This window comes from Cupressus sempervirens, chromosome 5 (assembly GCF_028749045.1).
Source record: "Cupressus sempervirens isolate cs-2001-9-10 chromosome 5, ASM2874904v1, whole genome shotgun sequence".
Lineage (NCBI taxonomy): Eukaryota > Viridiplantae > Streptophyta > Pinopsida > Cupressales > Cupressaceae > Cupressus > Cupressus sempervirens.
This window is the reverse complement of record NC_143122.1, coordinates 810954936-810976996: the sequence shown is the minus strand read 5'-3', so window position 1 is coordinate 810976996 and position 22061 is coordinate 810954936. Positions and strand designations below refer to the sequence as shown.

At 37.3% G+C, this 22061-nt stretch overlaps 1 protein-coding gene across 4 annotated transcripts in view; it reads left to right on the top strand.

Moving 5' to 3' along the window:
* Positions 1-347: 347 nt before the first annotated feature.
* LOC149558360 (protein SUPPRESSOR OF GENE SILENCING 3 homolog) overlaps positions 348-22061 on the top strand; it is a 93228-nt gene continuing 71514 nt past the window's right edge. Inside the window, exons 1-3 of one of the 4 annotated variants that reach the window (XM_089832621.1) lie at positions 364-482; positions 600-703; positions 931-1127. In XM_089832621.1, coding sequence (XP_089688747.1) covers positions 935-1127 — 193 coding nt within the window. In that variant the 5' untranslated portion in view covers positions 364-482; positions 600-703; positions 931-934. Of the gene's footprint in view, positions 483-599; positions 830-930; positions 1128-22061 lie in introns of those variants that run through there. The other 3 variants (XM_089832623.1, XM_089832624.1, XM_089832622.1) reach the window with 3 other exon arrangements.

The window sequence follows — 22061 nt, the reverse complement described above, 5'->3', positions numbered from 1 at the left end:
TTTATAAAACCGTTAACATTTATTAATAAACTGTCAAATTTTATTATAGACTATACAAATTTAAAATATTATTATGTAAAATATAAACTTAGAGACTTTCTTATATTGATATATATGCTAATTTGTAATTATTTTGTAAAATTTTATATTATTTTATAAAATGTATAAATTTTGAAATATGAAATTTTTGTAAATATTACTAATTTATACTTATACTATATTCATTAAATATTTAATATTAAAATTAATATTATATTCATTAAATATTAAATTATTGAAGAAAAACAATTAATATTTATCTTCAAAAGGAAAATGAAACACATTAACATGACGAAACCGTATAAAAATAAAATAAAAATACATATGACACCAAGGGTGATCGTCAAATTCCAGGCCTGCTCCTAAGTCTCTACATTCGTTGACGAGCCAAACTCAGAGCAGCAAAATCTGCATGGATTAAGACGGCAAAAACTGAACCGCCGGTACTTTCTCTTTCACACGGTCGATTGTTCGGCGACGTTTAATTAGTTTAAATTACCACATAAATTGTCATTAAATACTCCTATTACATAATGACATTTACACAGTTCATCTTGTAGACTAACAAACAGTTGCACACAAGCTGGTCCTCAAAGTTCTATTATATCTACTGAAGCTCTGATTTATTGCGGGACTGTCTGTTTCACTTCCTTAACACCAGTGTGTATGTATTCAATCTTTTTCCTGCTGATGGTTGTGGGTATTTGCGAGTATATGTCCCTGAGAGCATCTCCTATTATTACAATACGTTGGTTTATATCTTATTTTTATGGGTAACTTGAATTAACTGGTTAGTGTATTAAAACAATTAATTAATTCTGTGGATAGGTATATAACTAAGATTTTGCAAGTGGGTATGCATGCAAACTAAAATTTATTCCTGTTTTTCAGTAAAATGGGTGACGTCAACACCGTTCTGGTTACAACTGCGAATGGCATTGCGAAAAAAGGCAAGAGGAAGATAGAAACATCGGAAGATGATATAGTGTGGCCTCCCGCCGTGATCATTGAGAATACAAGGTTGGCAAAAACTGATGATGGGCGATGGACTGGTATTGGGAATATCGAGATGGCCCAAATCCTGCAAGGTTGGTATATGACAAAATGCGTAGCTACATATAATGTAATCTCTGTTAAAATAAAATAAATTTGTACCATTGGTCAATATTTCTCATTCTATGATTGTTTATAACTTGTATATCCTAAATTTAAATGGAGAGTTATTACATTGGGCATAAATCTTAGGCTAATTTGAAGGTTTGGTCTCAATCTTAGGCTAGTTTTAAGGGTTCGTACGTTGAGTGCATCTTCTAGGCTTGTTTGAAGGATTGCTGTGTTCGTTTTTGAGTGCTTATTGATACTCAATCACAGAAATGCTTAGTTTTAGGAATCACTTAGTGTTTTTGAGATTTCATAAATGGCATTCACCATTTGTATTTATAGAAACATGGTTTCCTGGATTGCCCTGTTAATTTTTATTTTTTTGTCTTATAAATGTCAATAACTTATATGCTAGGTACGATTTGGAGATTTTCTAGTGTCCCAGAATCAAACTTCCACAAGAATTAAAGCCAAATGCGCTCATTTCTTTACTCTTCATTAGTTTAAACAAGTATAATATAAATTAACTTTTGACTATTTTAATAAAAAGCTAAGTTACGGGTACAGGTACGGGCACGGGCACGGATACAAATACATGGGTACGGCAATTTTTTGGGAAGTAGGTTTGGGTACGTCTGGGTATGTCTGTACAAATAATATATAAAAATCATATATATATATATATATATGTGTGTGTGTGTGTGTGTGTGTGTGTGTGTGTGTAAAACTTGAAAAGTAGAAACAAAACTAAAAACACATAAAGAACATAAAAATATATATATTATATATCTGTGCATATATACAGCTTGAAAAGTAGAAACAAAACTACCATAAATATTGTAGTAGTACATTTATAATGTTTTACTATTAGTCTAGTTTCATATCAATTTGTCAAAACTTAAATGTTATGATAGATATATCATATATCAAATTCATTGTGCATTGGTTAAACTGTCAAAATATTACAATTAGACTGATTAGTAATCAGCATCATATGGGTCATCAAGAAAATCAAGATTAGTGGAACCACATGCAGCCCCAGTATCACTTCCACAGCTAGAAGCATGTTGGCTATTTGCCTCCATAGAGCGTAAAGATGGTGTGGTGATTGAAAAATCCAAATATGTTCTCTCAGGATCTACATCCCACAACATTGTGCCCCCTTCCTTGTACTGATTTTGTTTATAAGTAAGAAGGCACAAGTTGGAATGCACATAAACCAATTCTTCTGCCTTACTTGCTGCCAATCGATTGCGTTTCACTGAGTGGATAAAGGAGTATGTATTCCGATTTTTCTCAGCTGAATAAGAACTAGCAACCTCTTGAAAATTTGTCATAATGTTAGAGAGTTGCAACTATAAAAATAACTTTATATCTGACATTAACAGACTAACAGTGTTAGAGAGTTGGAATAAAAATTAAGAAACATACCTGTGATAGAAGTTTGAAGGTGTGGTGATGTATAGCCATTAAGGTACCACCAAGCATGAGCATCCTTTGTGTACTTGTCATGGATAGCAGCAACACTTTGACCACTAGAGGATACAAAATCAACAAACTCAGCTGTAACTAAATCCTCCATTGCATGATCACGAAAGAGTTCAGTGAGTGCTGTTCTACATCCATCACTTACTTCTTGTGGTATCCTTGTTAGCTGAGAAAGAATTTGATCACCATAAAATTTTGGAGTCAATGCAAATGCAAGAAGATGTAATGGGGTGGTAATTTTGTTCCACCGTTAAACACAAATTGACTTAACTTCTTTGAAGAAAGTTTTCTTTAGGATCTTCCTCTTTTTTGTTGATGATTGCTCTCATTAACTCAATCATTGAGTCAATGCCATCGTATGTCATTCCCAAACATGGGTGATCCATGTCAGCAAAATAGATCATGCTCATGATGGGCTTGGTGAAACTAAGAAGATATTCCACTCTTTTCCATTGCATGTCTTCTAGGATCATTTTCTTTACATTTATTGCCCTTTCCGTATTGGATTGCCTCCATAGAGTCCAACTTTGACCAATAACCATGCCAGCAAGTGCCTCTCGCATCAACACAAGTAGCCTCAAGACAATTGTGCTGGATGCAAATCGAGTCTCAACAACCTATTCAAGAATTAAAAATCAAAATTAAAATACGAAGAAATCATTATCAAATTTAAAAAGTAAATTCATATTAGTAGTGAAATGTAAAATTGAAAATTTGAAGTGTTTCAATTACCTTCAACAATTCCAACTGTGAAAATTATCTAAAAATGGCTTGTGACATGTTATGGTTTGAGATGAACATTTGAATCTCTTTAGCCTCAACGTATATTTGTTTGATCCAATCTATTCTCCTACCCAACTTTTGTAGCATTAGGTTGAGAGAGTGGACAGCACAAGGTGTCCAATAGACATGTTCAAAACATCTCTCAATCAACATACTTGCAGCTCGATAGTTCTTTGCATTGTCTGTTATTACTTGGACAACATTTTCATGACCCACATCTTGGAAGCATTGTATAAGGATATCAGCAATAAATTGTGCATCATTTAACTGTCCCTCACAATCCACAGTCTTTAGAAACATTGCCCCTTTGGGGCACACTACAATCACATTTATCAATGGCCGATTTTTGGTATCCTTCCACCCATCATACATAATTGACACCCTTGTTTGTTTCCATGAATTTCTAATGGGAGCCAATGCATTGTCTATGTTTTTGACTTCACTTGCTAGTAAGGTGGTGCTTACCTTCTCATAACTTGGCCCTGTCCACCCTTGCAAAGCCTCATTTGCTTTTCTCAACATATCCTGCCAATATGGTGAGCATACAACTTTGAATGACAAACTGTTGTGCATATACACATCTTCCAACAACTTGATTTGCAATCTCCCTAACATCATTCTGGAATACTCTCTCCAATGGCCCCTTCTCTTCTCAGTAACAGGTTCTTCTTCAATTTTGGCCAAGAACGGGTTGTTCTCTTGTATGATATTAGGAAAGTCACTATGAGATGGAGAAGGTGGGGGCCTCGAACTACTTCCTTTTCATTACAACAAAGGATGGTTTGTGGCACGTCCGACTCTTGCATCTGCTTCCTCTTGCTCTCGAATGAATATTGCTATTTGTTGAGGTGGTGATCCTTTTGCATCTGGTCCTACGCATGCTTTGATACCCATTTGGGGAATGACACATAAATGGGCTTTCACATGGCTATAGGAGCTAGTTTTCTCCACATGGCATAAATTGCTTTCCCAAACAAATGTTCCACCTCCTTTTACTTGGCTTTTTATCATGACATATTTCCATAATGGTGAATTAGGATCAGTCTTGAATTTGGGTCGAGCAGTAGAAGAAGTTGCCATTATGCTGTCTACAAGAGCCAACAAGTTAAAAAAAACATAATAATAAATAAATAATACAATATTGAATATAAAAATAAACAAATTTAATTTCTATTTGAACATTAAATAACAAAATAATAAATATATATTAACATTATAATAGGGAGTTTATCTGCATTCTGTTTTCTCTGATGCATGCCCTCGAAGACACTGTGATGGATGTTAGGGAGAAAAGAAAGAAAGGGGCTGATTTCACTATTTTATACCAAGGGCTCATGTTTCGTCTTTTTCAGTTCCACTTGGCCCTTTGCCCTCCTCGTGTGATTGCCATTGATAATCTCCTTTCCTCTGGGGCCTGCCGTCGTCTGGAGTTTGTGGGGGGAGCTATGCCCCTACTCCTCAACCATCACCAAACCAAACCCCAGTTAAGGGTAGGAAAAATAAAACCCTGGCCTTGGAGTTGGCTGCCAATAAGAAGATTAAAACAGATAAGAAGGTGGAGGTGGAAATTGGGGATTCGGATGATGAAATACGTGGGAGCAGAAGAAGGTCGAGAAGAATAGCTAAGACCCGAGGTAGATACAAACAAAAGGCTGGTCGCTCTTAGGAGGAGGAGGAAGACACCAATTTGAAGGAAAGTGATAAGATTTGGGGGATGGTCAATAGAAGGGGAAGGATGAGATTGATAAAGAGGTGGAGAAGTAGGATGACACTGTTGATGACACTTGGGATTTTGAGGCGGAGAACCCTATCAAGAACCCCTCCCAAGACCCCACACATATTTCTGCTACCATCACCATGCCTTCCGCTAATAACCAAGATAACCCCAAACTTGATAAAGCCTCCTCAAACACTATTTGCTCCCCTATAAGGAAAGATGGGTTGGAAAATTTTTAGGGCCCCCACTAACAATCTGGATGTGTAGGAGTGTTTTAGAGGATTGGGCGGTTACTCATAAAGACTTCCAGGCGCTGAAGAATAGGTGCAATGTGCTGGAGGAGGGCTTCACCCTCTTCTCAATGTTCACTCTAAAGGTGGCCCATGCGGCTGTGACCACTCTCCAGCTTCTGGCTCACAAGTCGGAGGAGGGCTTGGGGCAGGAGGACTCGAAGCTGCTCTACATCTTCCTTGCCGAAGACTCGGCCAAAGTCCTCCTAGGTGGGAAGGGAAAGAAAAAAGATGCCAGTTAGTGGCCTCTTGGTGCCTGGTGTTTTTTGGTTCTCTGCTGGTTTTCTTTTCCATCCTCTAGTGATGGTTTTTTTTTTTCTGTTGAACTTGGAAATTGGCTGTAGGTGCTACAGTGTGATGATCACCTACATGTCTTTTGTTAACTTGATAAGCTTTGCTATATTTAAGAGCAGGATCTCTAGTACTGTTAATTACTGTTACGTTGATACTTATGTTTTTGATGTAAATCATTAGGAGTTTGTATGGCTATCTGCTGGTTGTTTCACCATTGTTGTAATGGGCCAGCCCCCTAGTTTTGGCTGCTTTTATATCAAAAACATTAGAACGTTATAATTACAATTTATAATAAATAATATTATATATATATATATATATTAAATTAATAAACAATAAAAAATACATTATTAACATTTGAATACTCTATAGTCTAGACATTATATGATACAATATTTAAATATTATCTAACATTAAAAAAACTTGGAATTTAAAATTTAATTATTATGTACAATTTAATAAAAACTTAAAAAACCTTCTGTATCAATAATATTATAATTACATATGGTTTAATACTATATATAATATTAAAAAGTTTAGAACTTTAAATAAATTAAAAAAACATAAATCGTATTTAAACATAAAAGTTTAAAACATAAATATTTTACATACCTGAAGCAAAGCATAGATTTTTCGTTATAGGGATTCTCGCTATGATCATGAGCTTGGATAATTTTGGCACCAGTCGATTCCCTCCTCCCAGTTGTAGTTGATGTTAACAGTTGTGGTCGCTGTTGCCGTCTAGCAACAATTCCTGCTGTCCCAGCTGTTGTTGTTGGAAGTAAATAGTTTAGCACGACAGATGCAAAAAGTTTTCCCAGGCTTTCGTTTTGTTATGCAGCAGACTTAAAGACTTTCCCCGTCCACTTTAGAGTTTTCGTGAGGGTAAAAATGCATTAAAAACAAACACCGACACTAAAAATCTAAGTCAAACTGCCACAACCAATCAAAATCACAATCAAATTGCCACATCATTAGAAAAGCGTTCGGATACAAAATGGAAATCGCAAATATGTATAAACCGAACCCTGTCCGATTCCACAGGATTTTTTGGACGTATTTAATTCCGATACGTACCATACCAATATCTGAAGGAAAAAGGGGAAATACTTGTAACTTCAAGGGAAAGTTATAAAAAGATGCTGATTAATTAATTGTGTTTTTACTCTTGTTGCAGCACATAGTCCATTGGTTAATGCATTCCATATGTGTCTTTGTCGAGCTTAATTTTAGGAAAATTTTAAGTGATCTTTTAGTATCTTGCCATTTATATTTTGCACAAATATACGTTGTAATATTCTTGGTGAATGCTTCACAACCCGTATACTTAAATGCATTTGTTTAATGCACGTTTTCACAATTATCATCATAACCCAGTTTAGTTAGGAGGTCCCTCACTGATAATTGTTTAGCAATAATTCCCTTAACAAATGGCGAATTGTCTAGACTTAATATTTAGTGCCACTTTACTCATTAATAGTGCAGAGGCTATTTACTGCTCCTTTATGAGCAGTCTAGAGGTGATAGTGCAAGCATAAAGTCTTGGGGTGACCTAGTATTAGATCAACGCGTCTTCTAGCAAGATCCCAACTCCTTTTCAACACATGTCGTGATGGACCATGTGTTAGCATTGCGTTCAATCTTGGAAGCACTAGAAGGAAATCTTCAAGCAAGCTCACCAATGTACTACGTGTTAGCATTGTGTACCATTTGCCCATCTTCAAAGTGAGAAGCTCCAAAAACTCTTGCTTGTGCAACATGTGTTCAATCTGTGTTTGTGTTTTTTGAGAAGAAGATGATGTCCACACCTTTTAGCATAGGTTGTTACTTTTCTATTTGATGGTGCATTTTGAGGCATATTCGATTACTTAAAGAGGATGTCACCTTTTTAGTCCGCAATAGACTGGCTTGCAAGAAACTCTTCAGAATGCTTTTTTATACATGCGCCAAATTTGCAAAGGCCCCTTTTTAGTTACAATGTACGAGTTTGACCTCAAGGGAATCTTTTCCCTATATAAGCCCGAGCACACATTGTAATAAGTAGTTTTAATTCCTAGAAGGAGATTCTTTTTGGAAGAGTTTTTTAGGGTCTTTTGTCCACCACATTTAGAACACTGATTAAATAGCTATTATATCATTCTTCCACCTTGGCTTTGTATTTAGATAATCAATAGAGGAAATAAACTAGACTATGCCTAGCTTTACTTTTATTGTGTGTTCCCTAAGTGTTGTGAATAATTTTAAGCTCTATGTCATTTTAGACGGACATAGCTATCATTTGTTATTCCAAGCTTTTGTAATTTCATCATAGATGCACAAGTTGTTGAACCATGTACTACGTCCTTTTAATTTTTGTGATGTATGGCTATACTATGCCATTTTATTGAGCAAAATTCATTGAACAACTGTTAAAGTGAGACATAGGAACAAGTCTCATGGGTGTTAACATGTGCTTCTTACTAAGAGATCTGAATATTCTACACTATGACCATCTGACTTTTTGCATTCTAATCTCTCTTCAATAGTTAGAATTTGTGACATTTTGTGCCCAATGTTGCAGGGTTCCTTGTTTCCATTACTTCTGAAGGGGATCTCAAAGGGTTGTGAAAGTTTTGTGAATTACCTTAGATTAGTCGTTTCCTAGTTTTCCCTCTATCCCTTTTCTCAAAAACAATACCATGAAGTCGACTTCCAAAATCTCAAAGGTTACTTTACATAGCATATTAGGTGCCCCCTATGCAAACCTTCCCATTTGCCCTTATCTAGGTGTGAGCCCCGTAGAGATCAACAATATTTTCTAGCACACTGTGTGGGACAAAACTTTCACAGTTGGAGATTTCATGTGTTCTTCAACATTTTCAGCCTTGAACAGGTATATTTCAAACTTTCAAGCACCTAGTGACCATGTAGTTGAAGGTTTTTAATATCTTCATCGGTTTGTAGCTGGTCCTCTATAATGAGGAGATCATGGACTCCTATTTGCAGTGTCCTTTAATATATACTTCCATTTTCTCTCATGCTTCAACATGGAGAGACATTATGCTCATCACATCTTTCCCATCCCTTCCATGAACATAGAAGTTTTTCACCTCCCTCCCAACAAAGTCAAGCTATAAATGCTTCTTGTTCTGCTTTGTATCTGCTCATGTAGCTTGCATATGCTTACTAGTAGCTAGAAGAAGCCTATAATGTTCCTAGTTAGTATACTGCTCCCCTTGCCCAACATCAAAATGTGAGAACTTGGAAAACATTAGTGTCAAAGACATAATGTTGAGTTTCCATGAACAAATGAGGGCTATCAGGAATAGGAACATTGCCAGTGGAAAGAGTAGCTTGCTTACTAAACTTTTCTCTAATAGCGAGTGTTACTCAATTTTCACACTTGTCAAAATTTAGTTCTATACAATGTTTTTGAGAAGATAAGTTGCATATTTAATTACATTCAACACATGACTAAGTGATAGATCAATATTTCATTCTAAATAAGAAAGCAGAATATGATTGTCCTTTGTATTATACATCATGACATACGATCAATATTTACAAATTGAATGATAATAAAATGCTGAAAGTAAAATATCTTTCACACAAGTTGACTGTGAGAGTAGTCCCTAACTACTGACATATATTCCTACTCTACCAAGAGAAATAACATGAAAGAAGTAGAAAGAGAGGAAAGGTCATGAACACCAATCATTGCCTGTAATGATTGGTTCAGTTGCATCCATGCGCTTCCATCCATTTGCTGTCCCAAACTGTGTCCCTTCCATGCATCCAACCCTTGCTTTCACGAAAAAAAGTTGTTAGATTCAATGGATCTAAGCAATGCTAGCACCTCACTTTGCTTCATATTCACATTCCTAACATGCTACTCATCTATAGAAAAATAAAAACGTACATCAGCAGAAAAGGAAAAACAATCATGACAAATGCTTTATTACTAACATGTTTGTTTCTTGTGCAGCACAATCACTACAAAAAAAAGTATTAAAAGGATGTATTAATTTAATGAAACCTTTTGCTTCTATGACAGAGAAAGCATATATTACAGCTTGTGTTCAAAATCAGAATGAGAAAAGTAAAACATTAAAGGGACAATTCATTTTTTGAAACCTTTTGTTTTAGGAAAATGTATGTTTCAGCTGGAGGTATTCAGCAAATACAAGAGTGCAGCAATGAGTGAACATGGTAATGTAAGGTGAAAATAAGCTATAGTGTCATCAAGGCAAATATCATAGTGTAGTGAACAAATAAACAAAGGTGGAAGTTCTAATATTGCTGATTTTTACAAAGCTATAAAGCAGCTAAAATGTTATCCAAATTCTGGAAGAAATTTCATAGGAGCAAAGTTCCAAAGAGGCTTATTATTACCCTGCAAACAGATATAACAAAAATACATTGAAAAAGGGGTGGTTGTGGCTACAGAAGGACTTCGGCAAATGCATCAGCCATGATAGGCTTAGTGAACTTGTAAAGCTCCAAAGAAAAACTTCAGGTTCAGCCAGAATAACAAAGAGACAGTCTTCAAAAATTTCAAGTTCAATCTAAGTTGCAAGATAACAAAGCTGTTGATGAAAAGGTACAACTTCTTGTCCTGCATTCTGTCAGCACAAAATGTTGGTAACAACATGAAACTTTTTCAAGCTAGTTTGGCGTATCTCTAAGCTTGAATTTGGTATTCAATTTTTCAATGTTGATCGATCAATCGACTTCAATTCGTATATCAAATTGTTTAACTGAAGGCTTTCGTCAAGTCTTTTTCATTTTGCTTTCTGTTGAGCCTTTGCTTGATTTTTGAGGCCTTCATTGTCATTTTATTTGCTTTTGAGTGTGCGTTTGTTAGTTTTTAGTCCTTTGGTTTTGCTCAAGTCATGGCTTTTAGTTTTCCCTTCAATTTGATCTAATCTAGAGTTTAATCGGAGTTGTCAGTCAAGAGATATGATCGTTTTAGTGTCTCAAAAGTGGACTTTTTTGATGCAACAACACGAATTAAAAATATTATGTTAAATTTCTAATTTGACATTCAATTTTTTAAAAATATAACGTAAACTCACTTTATGTTATGTTTTTAAGTTACTTTATCTTTTAATTTTTCACTTAAAGTCACTATATAAATTATATAGTTTAAGTTTAATTTTTAATTTTTAAATCAAATGCTCATTTAAATGTTACTTTTTAAATGATATTTATGTGTTATATATTTTTTAATATGATATATAAATATTGTTTGTGTCCCATTAAGGTAATATTTCAATGAAATTAAATGGATATGTATTTGTTAAATGACTTTAGTCTTTAAGTTTTCAAAAGTGGACCTTTTATATACAATTACATGTAAAATCCATCTAAAGTGGACATTTTAAATGTCACTGCATATAAAGTTCAACTTGAAAACATAAGTGGACCTAATGTCATTACATCAAAAGGTGACTTTTTGTGTCATTGCATCGAAAAAGTGAGATACAACTTAAACTATGCATTGCACTCCAAAATGTCCGATTTTGACCATATGCATATTTTAAAATGTGTTATGCACTCCAAAACGTCCAATTTTCTTTGTTGAGAGTTTTTAAAATATGCATGTCACCCCAAAAGGTCCAATTTTGATCAAAAGCATATTTTAAAACATGTGCCTCTCAAAAGGTTCGATTTTGGAAGAACACATGCATTTGCTCTCTAAGAACCCAATTTTGCTCATTGTGAGAGATTTACTTGGTGGATTTGCATGAGATCTTTTTCATTAGGGTTGTTATTCCTTGGCAATGGATTTTCTAACATAAAAAATGGATTCATCTTGCTAGAAGATGTTTTTCTAAGCTCTATCCAAGGGCATGTTTTTGAGATTTTTTTTCAGTAAATATCAATTTTGGCTCAAGTTTTGGTCCAAAGAGGAATCGATTTGGCTTTTCAAGTGTTTTACATTACATTGTGACTCATGTTTTGGTGTTTAGAAGCTAAAACATTTTTGTTACACGCCTTTTATGAGTCGCATTTTTGCTTAAAATGCCCCAAAAATTGAGGTTTTTATCCACTTTTATGCATTTTGAAGTCATTTTTTGAATTTGGATTCATATATTGGTATTTGGGAAAGTCGTTTTTATTACGGAAGTATTTGGTAAAATACTTGCTTGTTATTAACAGAGACCAAAAGGTCATTATATACAAAAGAATAAAATGATGTTTCCTTAGGAAACGATCGTAAATAATAGAAACATTCTATTCTAACAGAGAAAGCTAAAAAAATGAAAGCAAACTAAAGCTAATTAGATGTTTACAATAGATTATTAGATAGTTACAATAGGTAACCGTGTAATAACCCTGTCTGGTTATAGCTAAATCAAGCATCAATTTCTTTCACATTTCGATGGTTTGACATTTTATCAAACATTTGGCAAGCAGCCCAATTAGCACTAAATCTATGATGTTTTAAATTTTGAAACACAATATCAGGATATACAACAAACTGATCACAAATTTACTTAATTTTCGCCTTATAAGTTTTGTATTGATGTAGAAGCATCTTGGGTTGCACTAGTATCCTGCATGTTTTCAGTTTTTCTTTCTGCCGAGTTGCAATGTCTTGCATTGCCGAGCTTTCAGTGGTTGCCGAGCTTTGGAGGATGCCGAGTGCGTAGTTGCTGCCGAATGATCCTTTGGTTGTTGAGTTCTCTGTGGTTTCTTTGGATGCTAAGCTCGCGTGGTTGCCGAGTGTTCATTCGGATGCCGAGTGCCAGTATCTTCGTAAAGTCTTTGTTTGCCGATAGTCTGTGTTTGGTTCCAGTTTGGGCCGACCCTGCTTGCATTTAATTTTGGGATAGGTAGTTAATATTTGTTGTGAGCCGACTTTTGGTTGTGCATGCATTTAATTTAATATTTAGTTTTGTGATAGGCCGACTTGTGGCCACACAAGTATTTAAGGAGGTCTAGAATTGAGTTTTAGGGAGAACTTAGAGGGTTTTTGGAAGGCGAAGGATATGTGCCTAAGAATGTGAATTTATGTATGATCGTGGATCTCAGAATTGTGTTTTGTATCTGACCGTAACCCAGAAGGCCTTACCACTGTGCATGTATGCTGATTACTTGATGAATCAATAGAATATTTCGTTTCTCCCTCCTTTGGTTGTTGTTCTCTGTGTTGGTATTCTGCCGTGTTAACTCTTGCAGGGTGGTTTGGATAGTTGGGTGTGCCTTTGGCCCTAGTTATTTTCATCTCCCTTCCTACGTCATGTATAAATTAATACCAAATGCCAATAAACAATTCTGAAATGATTCACACCAGCCTTTGAATTCATTCATCAACAAACCATATAGCAATATAATGAAAAAGGAATTTAATTGTTCGCTGATTATAAATCAGAATTTGAAGCCAGCTTGTTTACTTTCAAACTATGTAATATAAATTGAATTTTACAAATTAAGAACCTAGTCTTTGCCATAGAATGTAATTGCAAAGTCAAATTGAAAGCCGCTTGGTCCAATTTCAATCTGACGTTCACAGTCTACTCTTACAAATTCTACCCAAAACAATCTCCAATCTGCAAACTAAACCCTCGTCCAACAATAGAGAAATTATAATATTCAATTGTATAAATGCTCCTCAGCGACAGTTAATACAAAAAGAAGAGATGACAATAAAATTCAAAGTCCACAATACCTCAGCTGTAGATTCTCAGAATTAAATCTATAATACTTCAGCTGTAGATCCCAAACCCTTATACTTCAAACTAAAAAATGTCACAAAAATAACAAGAGCAAAATCAGATAATCAAATAATTGGATGCTTTACTCATTAAATGGGCTCATATTTATAATCTCCAAATGGCACAAAGTTTCCCAAATGAACTTAAGAAGCTTCCCACACACAATATTAATATATAATAAAGTACCATTATAATCTGATTTATTAATTGCTTTTGGCTCAAAAAATGACGTTTTCCACCATAACTTAAAATTTTGACATGTACGATCACTGTTTCTTGTTCCCATGATAAAAAACTTTTCGTTCCGGTTCCAACGAGCTGTGATACTAAGGTGACCAACCAACAACATTATCAAAAATAGCAACCTCAGTGTATTTATATGAATAATAATAATTCACCCGTTTTACAAAAATAACTGAAAAGGCATTAAATTCAAAATCTAACAACACCAAAGTGATCCTGATGATGAAATATGATGAATGAACTTGATGGGGTGATTTACTATAAATAGATGCTCCCTCAAAGATTCTTGGAGCTCAAACTGAAAGCTTGAAATAAAAATTGAGAGCATCCTCCAACTCCTCTAACTCAACTAAGCTCATCGGAACCAATAGATTGACTTACTACAAATAGTAAGTCCCTTAAATAGAGCCAAAACACACCATAGGCTGCTAGAAAGCCTATAACCACACAACTAAGACCCTAAAATCCCACTGTCAGCTCATGAGGGTCGTGATGGTGAATTGATCTGGTTAATTGCAGGAACCTGTGAAAAATGGGGACATTATAGTCCTCCCTCCCCAAGAGTGCTTGTCCCCAAGCAATCCCGGAGCAAAATGAACATCACAATCCCCTTGGATCCCAAGGTAGAACTATGTACTATCCCTACTGTGTACAAGAAACTCCTGTAGCATCAACACCCAAATAATTGATATGAATGACAAAATCATCTGGAAATTGACTGTAGATGCTGATGGTGATGACAACCCACCAGAACTCAATCCAACTGCAATACCAACTTTATCCACACCTGAGTCCCCATCAAACTGATACTCACACCCAATTGCATTGTGGAGATGGTAACAACCATAGGTAACTGAAACACTACCACCAACTCTAAGCTCTACCAAACTGTCCCGAGTGTGTATATACTACAAGGGGTCTAACTTGCAGTTGTCAATCCCATCTATAAAAGATGGTGCTAACCCATCCCATAATGGATGGTATGAAATTGGGGCCAACCCCCATCGACATGAAACTAAGTCCTTTACCTGTGGGTCAAAAGAAAAGTGATGAGCACTCCTCACAGTGTAATGCCAATAAAAACTCCCAATCTTTGTCAAGGGTTCATCATCATCAAACTAGGAATTAGAAGATGGCTCCAATCTCTGACTCCGAACTATTGGTCAAGAAGGATCCTGGGCAACCCTCTCAGCAAACCCAACCTCAAAATCCCTATGGGGAAGCATTGCAGACAGAGTCTACAATCTTTCCCACCAACCTTTGAATAACATGAGAGCCTCGGATGAGAGTACCCTCAAACACTCTATATGAATCCTCCCTCACATTTGAACTCTCCAATAGATACTCCATGAAGGACTTTGTCCAGTAGAAATTATATGTGGAAGCATCCACCTGCTCCCCTGCGACCCACAACTAATCCCTTTGAAAATGCGGCACTGCCAACTGTCCAATGCTATCAGTTGTATGAGATGAAGAAATAGATCCGCTTTCAACAAAAGGAAGCAAATCAACATGAGAGTTCAACTCCCCTGATACTCTCATCTCTACTGCACCTATATCCTGGATGGATGTGTCGGCCACATCATCACGTCCATCAAGCCCAATCGAAGAAGAAAACTCACCACCAACAACAATATGCAACTGAATTGGATTTGGGGTTGGTGTGGTTTGAACATGCTCCAACTCCACGGTCACCTTATCCAATCATGACTGTGACTCCTGAAGAGCCAACTGAGTACACTAAAGAGAGTCCACAATCACCTCAAGCTCTTGGGTGACCTCCACCACCTTCTCCTCTTTCTCTAATAATGTCTCATGATAGGTGCTACCCTACTCCAGAATCCCGATCAACAACTAGTTGTGAGTAATTATGCTTCAAGATCCTGACAGCCTCTCGAAGCACATGAACCTTTGCTAGAGAAATAGTACTATCACTACACTCATCAATCATAGGAGCACCCCAACCAGATGTAGCTAGCATCTGATGGACAACATCATGATGCCCAAGAGCTGATGAAATGTCACTATCACTCACCTTCAGCTGACTGGTCACATGATGTCTTTGTAACCCCTAACTCCTATGCAATCTCTCTGTCTCACTAATTGCACTATGATAGGAAACTGAATTACAATTGCCCACCACAAGATTACTCATATGTGTGCCATCATCCTCTCACAATTCTTCATCCGAAGAAATGGAAGCCTTCACAATATCAATCTCCTCGGATGTCTAAGCTTCCATCTCAAATGTAAGATCCTATACACATCGATCTTGGGACTCATCCAAAACCTCCTCAGAGTCATCACCCAATATTTGATAAGGGATATCATACTTGGTGTAGCTCATAGTATCATCAGATGTGTCCATACCATCCGCATCCACATCTCTCAACTTCATTGCAACCCCTATATTCACCAAAATCATAGTTTGGTGACTCCATACTTGCCTTGGTCCCACCTAGGGAAGCAACTGCCTCGTGTACTGGAGCAACACTACAATAGCTAACATATAAGTCTCCAATAACAACTCCCTCCTTTGGTGAGCCTGACAAGTTAGTGACAACTATATCATCAACTTCCTTTGAACTAACCATAGCGATTACTTTGGGAGCCTCATCCTGCTGAAGCTTAGTGTTGCTATCCATCACAGGCACATCCACAAGTCTTCGTGAAACTAGTCCATCATCAATACTGTGGATAGGACTAGCAGGTGTTGTACTAAATATAGTAACATCAACATCATGGACACTTGTCAAGGAAAACTCAAGCTTCCGTCCTTGCAATCTCAATGTCGGCCTTCTAAAGGTGGAAACCATATACCTTGCTACCCTCTCAACTGTCGTTGGATCTGACAAGCTCTTTGCCAGCCTCTGTTGATGAAGCTTAAGTTTCTCTATACTCTCTTGCAAAGCATTCATTTTTACGCTAACTTCCTCATTTCTGCATTGATCTCTAGAACTGCCAGTCCTATGTTTGTCCATAGCTAGAGAAATTAACGGGTTGGTCACTCTAGTAATCAAATTTGAAAATCTTCAAAGTCAGCACTGAACAAAATGAAAACTGAGCCCAATTCCTGCAGGCTTGTAGGAAACCACTCTGATACCACTGTAATAACCCTGACTGGTTATAGCTAAATCAAGCATTAATTTCTTTCATTTTTCAACAGTTTGACATTTTGTCAAACATTTAGCAAGCAACCCAATTACTACTAAATCTATGATGTCTTAAATTTTCAAACACAATATTAGGGTGTACAACAAACTGATCACAAAGACACTAAATTCTGGCCTTATAAGTTTTGCATAAATAAATACCAAATGCCAATAAACAATTCTGAAATGATTCACACCAGCCTTTGAATTCATTCATCAACAAACCATATAGCAATATAATAAAAAGGGAATTTAATTGTTGGCTGATTATAAATCAGAATTTGAAGCCAGCCTATTTACTTTCACACTATGTAATATAAACTGAATTTTACAAATTAAGAACGTAGTCTTTACCGTCGAATGTAATTGCAAAGTCAAATAGAAAGCCGCCTGGTCCAATTTCAATCTGATGTTCACAATCTACTTTTACAAATGCTACCCAAAACAAACTCCAATTTGCAGACTAAACCCTCGTCCAACAACAGAGAAATTATAATATTCAATTGTATAAATTCTCCTTAACCATAGTTAATACAAAAAGAGGAGACGACAATAAAACTCAAAAGTCCACAATAACTCAGCTGTGGATTCTCAGAATTAAATCTACAATACTTCAGCTGTAGATCCCAAACCCTTATACTTTAGCAAGGGCGTAAACTTCAGACCTAGAAATGTCACAAAGACAACAAGAGCAAAATAAGATAATCAAATAATTTACTCATCAAATGGGTTCATATTTATAATCTCCAAATGGCACAAAGTTTCCAAATGAACTTCACTTAAGAAGCTTCCCACAGACAACATTAAAATATAATAAAGTGCCATTATAATCTGATTATTAACAACATCTTGTTAACAATCTAATAGTGTGATTATTAACATCATCTTGTTATCATTACGAGACTACACGTCATAAGTTGTATCAATTATTTCAAGTAATCAGGATGTTTGCATAGTCATGTCACATAGTTTCAAAATCAATTATCGAATAAATCCATTAGATCATGTTAGTCAATATTATTACAATAATAGATAAGACGTCTATTATTAGTTAATGGTTATCTTGTAAATATCTTTAGCTTTAGTTTGCTTTCGTTTTTTGCTTTCTTTGGAATAGAATGTTTCTATTCTTTACGATCGTTTCCTAAGGAAACATCGTCTCTTCCTTTTGTATAAATTGACCTATCGGTCTCTGTTATTAATAAGCAAGTATTTACCAATTACCTTGTAATATGGTATCAGAGCTAAATACTTAAATTTTTTCGGAAAAATTTATAATTTCTTCTTGAAATTATTTGTTTAAATTTTTCCAAAATTATTTCAGCTAATTTCTCCAAAACCCACCTAGGGTTTTTCTGCTTGGAGAAATTCCCGAATTACGGGTCTGCAAATCGCGTGGAAATCGTGGCCATTTTTTGAAGACTCACGTTTTTGGGGTGAAAATCTGCATGTTTCTGTATCAAATCTTCATGCTCTTAGCCGTCTCAGTCTGTCATCGTGCTCTGGGAAGCAGATTCGACCATTTTTCATCAAGAAATTTGAAGTTTTTTCAAGTTTTTTTCAGGTAGGGCCGTTTTTTTTCGAAACCCTAATTTTTGGGGTTGAAAAAAAAATTTGTTTGCAGATGCTTGGTGGGTTTTTCGAGAGCTCAACTGGGTTGTCCGTTTTTTTTGGGTGCCTCGATTTTCGAGCCAGTGGATTCAAAAAATGACAGCAGATTCCTTCTGGGTTTTTCGAGCTCTCTTCTGGGTCAATCTCTGATTCTTCTGGGTCTTCCGTATTTTTGCCTCGAAGAACGTGCCTTCACAGATTTTCACAGTTTTTCATTGAAAAACGTGCCATGGCACCTTTGACAAATATTCTTCTCGAGCATAATTCCAAATTCAATGGTCACAATTATGGAACCTGGAAGCAACGCATCATTGCAATCTTCGAATATCGAAACACTGATCAACTTGTTCTGGGTGTTACGCAGCGTCCGACTTTTCCGGGTCCTGATCAAGATACATGGGATCTGAATAATCGAGAGGCAGTAATGCTTCTCAAACTATCCGTAGCTGATGACCAGCTTTCTCAGATTCCATCTGGCAAGACAGCGGCCGAAATCTGGACACATCTAAAAGGTCTTCATGAGACTTCCGACAAGAGCAGAGCCTTCTTTCTGAAAAACACTCTATTTTCTATTGTCATGGATGAGCGCACCTCGCTCCAAGCACACCTGAATCGGATTCAGGAAATCCGTGATCAGTTACTTGCCATCGGTCGCAAGATGGAGGAAGAGGATATTGTGGTAATCACTCTTCGGAGTTTACCAAATTCCTATGAGCATTTTATCGAGACTCTCAACATCACATCTACTGGTGTTGATCTAAAGTTCACTGATCTCTGCACCCTGCTACTTCAGCAAGATTGGTGGAAACAACAGTTTGGTAGCAGCTCCAGTTCCACCTCCACTGAGCAAGCCTTTGCTGCGAAATCCTTTCAGAAGGATAAGGGCAAATTTCAGCAACCATCTCAGCAGAAGTCTTCTGCTCCAGCATCCGATGGTACCAAAAAGAAGAACATTCAATGCAACTATTGCCACAAGTATGGTCACATGAAGGTTGCATGTCAGAAATGCTTAGCTGCCCAGTCTAAGCAATCAGGTTCGCAACCCAAAGCGAGCAGTGCAGAGCACACTGAGCAGGCGAAATCTGCCTTTTATGCCTTCATGGCTAAAAGACCCGCAGATCATGTACAGTCATCTGCTTGGTACATTGATTCAGGTGCCTCTCGACATTTCACTCACCGCAGAGACTGGTTTACTGACTACCAGCCTTATTCAGATTCTGTTATCTTTGGTGGTGGAGAAGAGTACACGGTTGTTGATAAAGGCAACATTCAAATTCAGTCTGTTGGGAGGAAGCTCATATTCCTTGATGTGTACTAGGTTCCAGGGATGGAACTAAATCTACTCTCGGTCAGTCAGTTGCTGCGGCATTCTCCACACTTGGTAGTCACCTTCAGTTCACATCAGTGCACCATCACTAATCGGGCGACTAAGTCTACTATTGCAGTTGGTTTTGAGGATCATGGTCTTTTCAGACTTACTGATTCTGGTGATTCTCAGGACTTAGCTATGGCTGCTCGGCGATCTTCCATCAGCACACTTTGGCATCAGCGATATGGGCACTTAAATGTGCATTATCTCTCACAACTTGCTCGGGATGAGCTTGTTCTTGGTTTGCCAGAGATTCAAACCCAACACCTTGGAGTTTGTGACGCATGTCAGGCTAGGAAGCAACATCGCACACCTTTCCCCAGTGGTGATTCTTGGCGAGCTTCTCAAGTACTTCAGTTTGTTCATGCTGATATCTGCGGCCCTATGGCCACTCCTTCTGTTCTTGGGTACAGGTATTTTCTGTTGTTTGTAGATGATTTCAGTAGAAAAATGTGGGTGTATTTCCTTAAAAAGAAATCCGATGCATTTATTGTATTTCAGAAGTTTAAACCCTGAGTTGAAAAAGAGTCTGGGAAATCTATTATTACTCTTAGATCAGACAATGGGGGGGAATTTTGTTCTAATGTTTTCTCCAGCTTCTTGGATACACATGGCATCCAACGCCAGTTCACCACACCCCACATGCCACAACAGAACAGTGTAGTTGAACGTTGGAATAGGACAATCACCGAGATGGCTCGTTCCATGCTCGAACAGAGACATGTTCCGAAGCGTTTTTGGGCAGAAGCAGTTAACACTGCAGTTTATCTGTTGAACCGGTCACCCAAAGTGGCGGTCAAAGGTAAAACTCCGGAAGAGGCCTGGTCAGGTCGCAAGCCCAGAATCAGTCACCTGAAGGTTTTTGGCTCTCTTGCTTTTGTTTGGATCCCTGATGCTTCACGCACCAAGTTGGATGCCAAGAGTCAGAAACTGATGCTTGCTAGATATAGCAGTCTTCACAAAGCCTACCGCCTTATTGATGTTGAGACATCTCGTCTCATAAACAGCCGCGATGTAGTCTTTGATGAGCAGCGAGGACCATTCATGCCTGTTTCTCCTGTTCCTGATCCAGTAGACCAGCCTATGCGGGTTCATGATTTGGGAGTTCGGCTTCCATTAGGTCCACCTGATGGGAGGGCTCCAGTAGCTCCTACAGCTCCAGTCCTACCAGTGATACCTGTACAGCCACCTCCGGCTTCTCCTACAGGATCACCTCGTTTTGAAGATGCTTCACCTGAGTTTGATCCAGATTCTTCTGATCAGGATCCTGCTGATCAAGCATCTCCTAGTACTACTGTTGGTCATTCTCCTCTCCGGCCTAAGTGGTGGGCTAAGACACTTGCTGATCTTCATGATGATGAGCTCATTGATGGGAGAACTACTCGGAAAAAGAGCAAAACTATAGATTCTATTAACTTTGCTCTTATGGCCAACATTCATAGTGTGTTTGAACCTCAAACATATTCCGAGGCTAAAGGAATTCCAGAGTGGGAACAGGCCATGCAATCTGAACACCAGAGCTTGCTGAAGAACAACACTTGGGTCCTTTCTAATCTTCCCCCAGGGAAGAAACCCATTAGCTGCAAATGGGTCTACAAAATCAAATACAAATCAGATGGTACTTTGGATAAGTACAAAGCTCGTTTAGTGGCAAAGGGCTTTTCTCAGCGTCAGGGCATTGATTATGAGGAGACCTTTGCTCCTACTGCAAAGATGAGCACCATCAGATTAGTCTTAGTCATGGTAGCACAGTTTGGCTGGAAGGTCCATCAGATGGACGTAAAGAGTGCTTTCCTGAATGGTGATCTCCATGAAGAGGTCTACATGACGCAGCCTCCTGGTTTCAAGGTTGCTGGTAAAGACCATCAGGTTTTCAGATTGGTAAAAGCTCTCTATGGTTTGAAGCAGGCCCCTCGGGCATGGTACATCGAGATTGATACGTACCTCAGTGATCAAGGCTTCAAGAGGAGTTCTTCAGACTCAAATCTGTACATCAAGACTACTGACAGTGACATCATCCTTCTAGTTATCTATGTGGATGATCTGATCATCACTGGCAGTTCGACATCTTTGATTCAGGGAATCAAACAACACTTATGCCAGTCTTTTGATATGACTGACCTTGGGCTCATGCATTATTGCTTAGGTGTTGAAGTTTGGCAACAGTCTTCTGGTATATTCATCTCTCAGTCCAAATATGCCAGAGCCTTGTTAGACAAATTTCGAATGCAGGATTGCAAACCTGCATCTACACCTATGGAGAAAGGTCTCAAG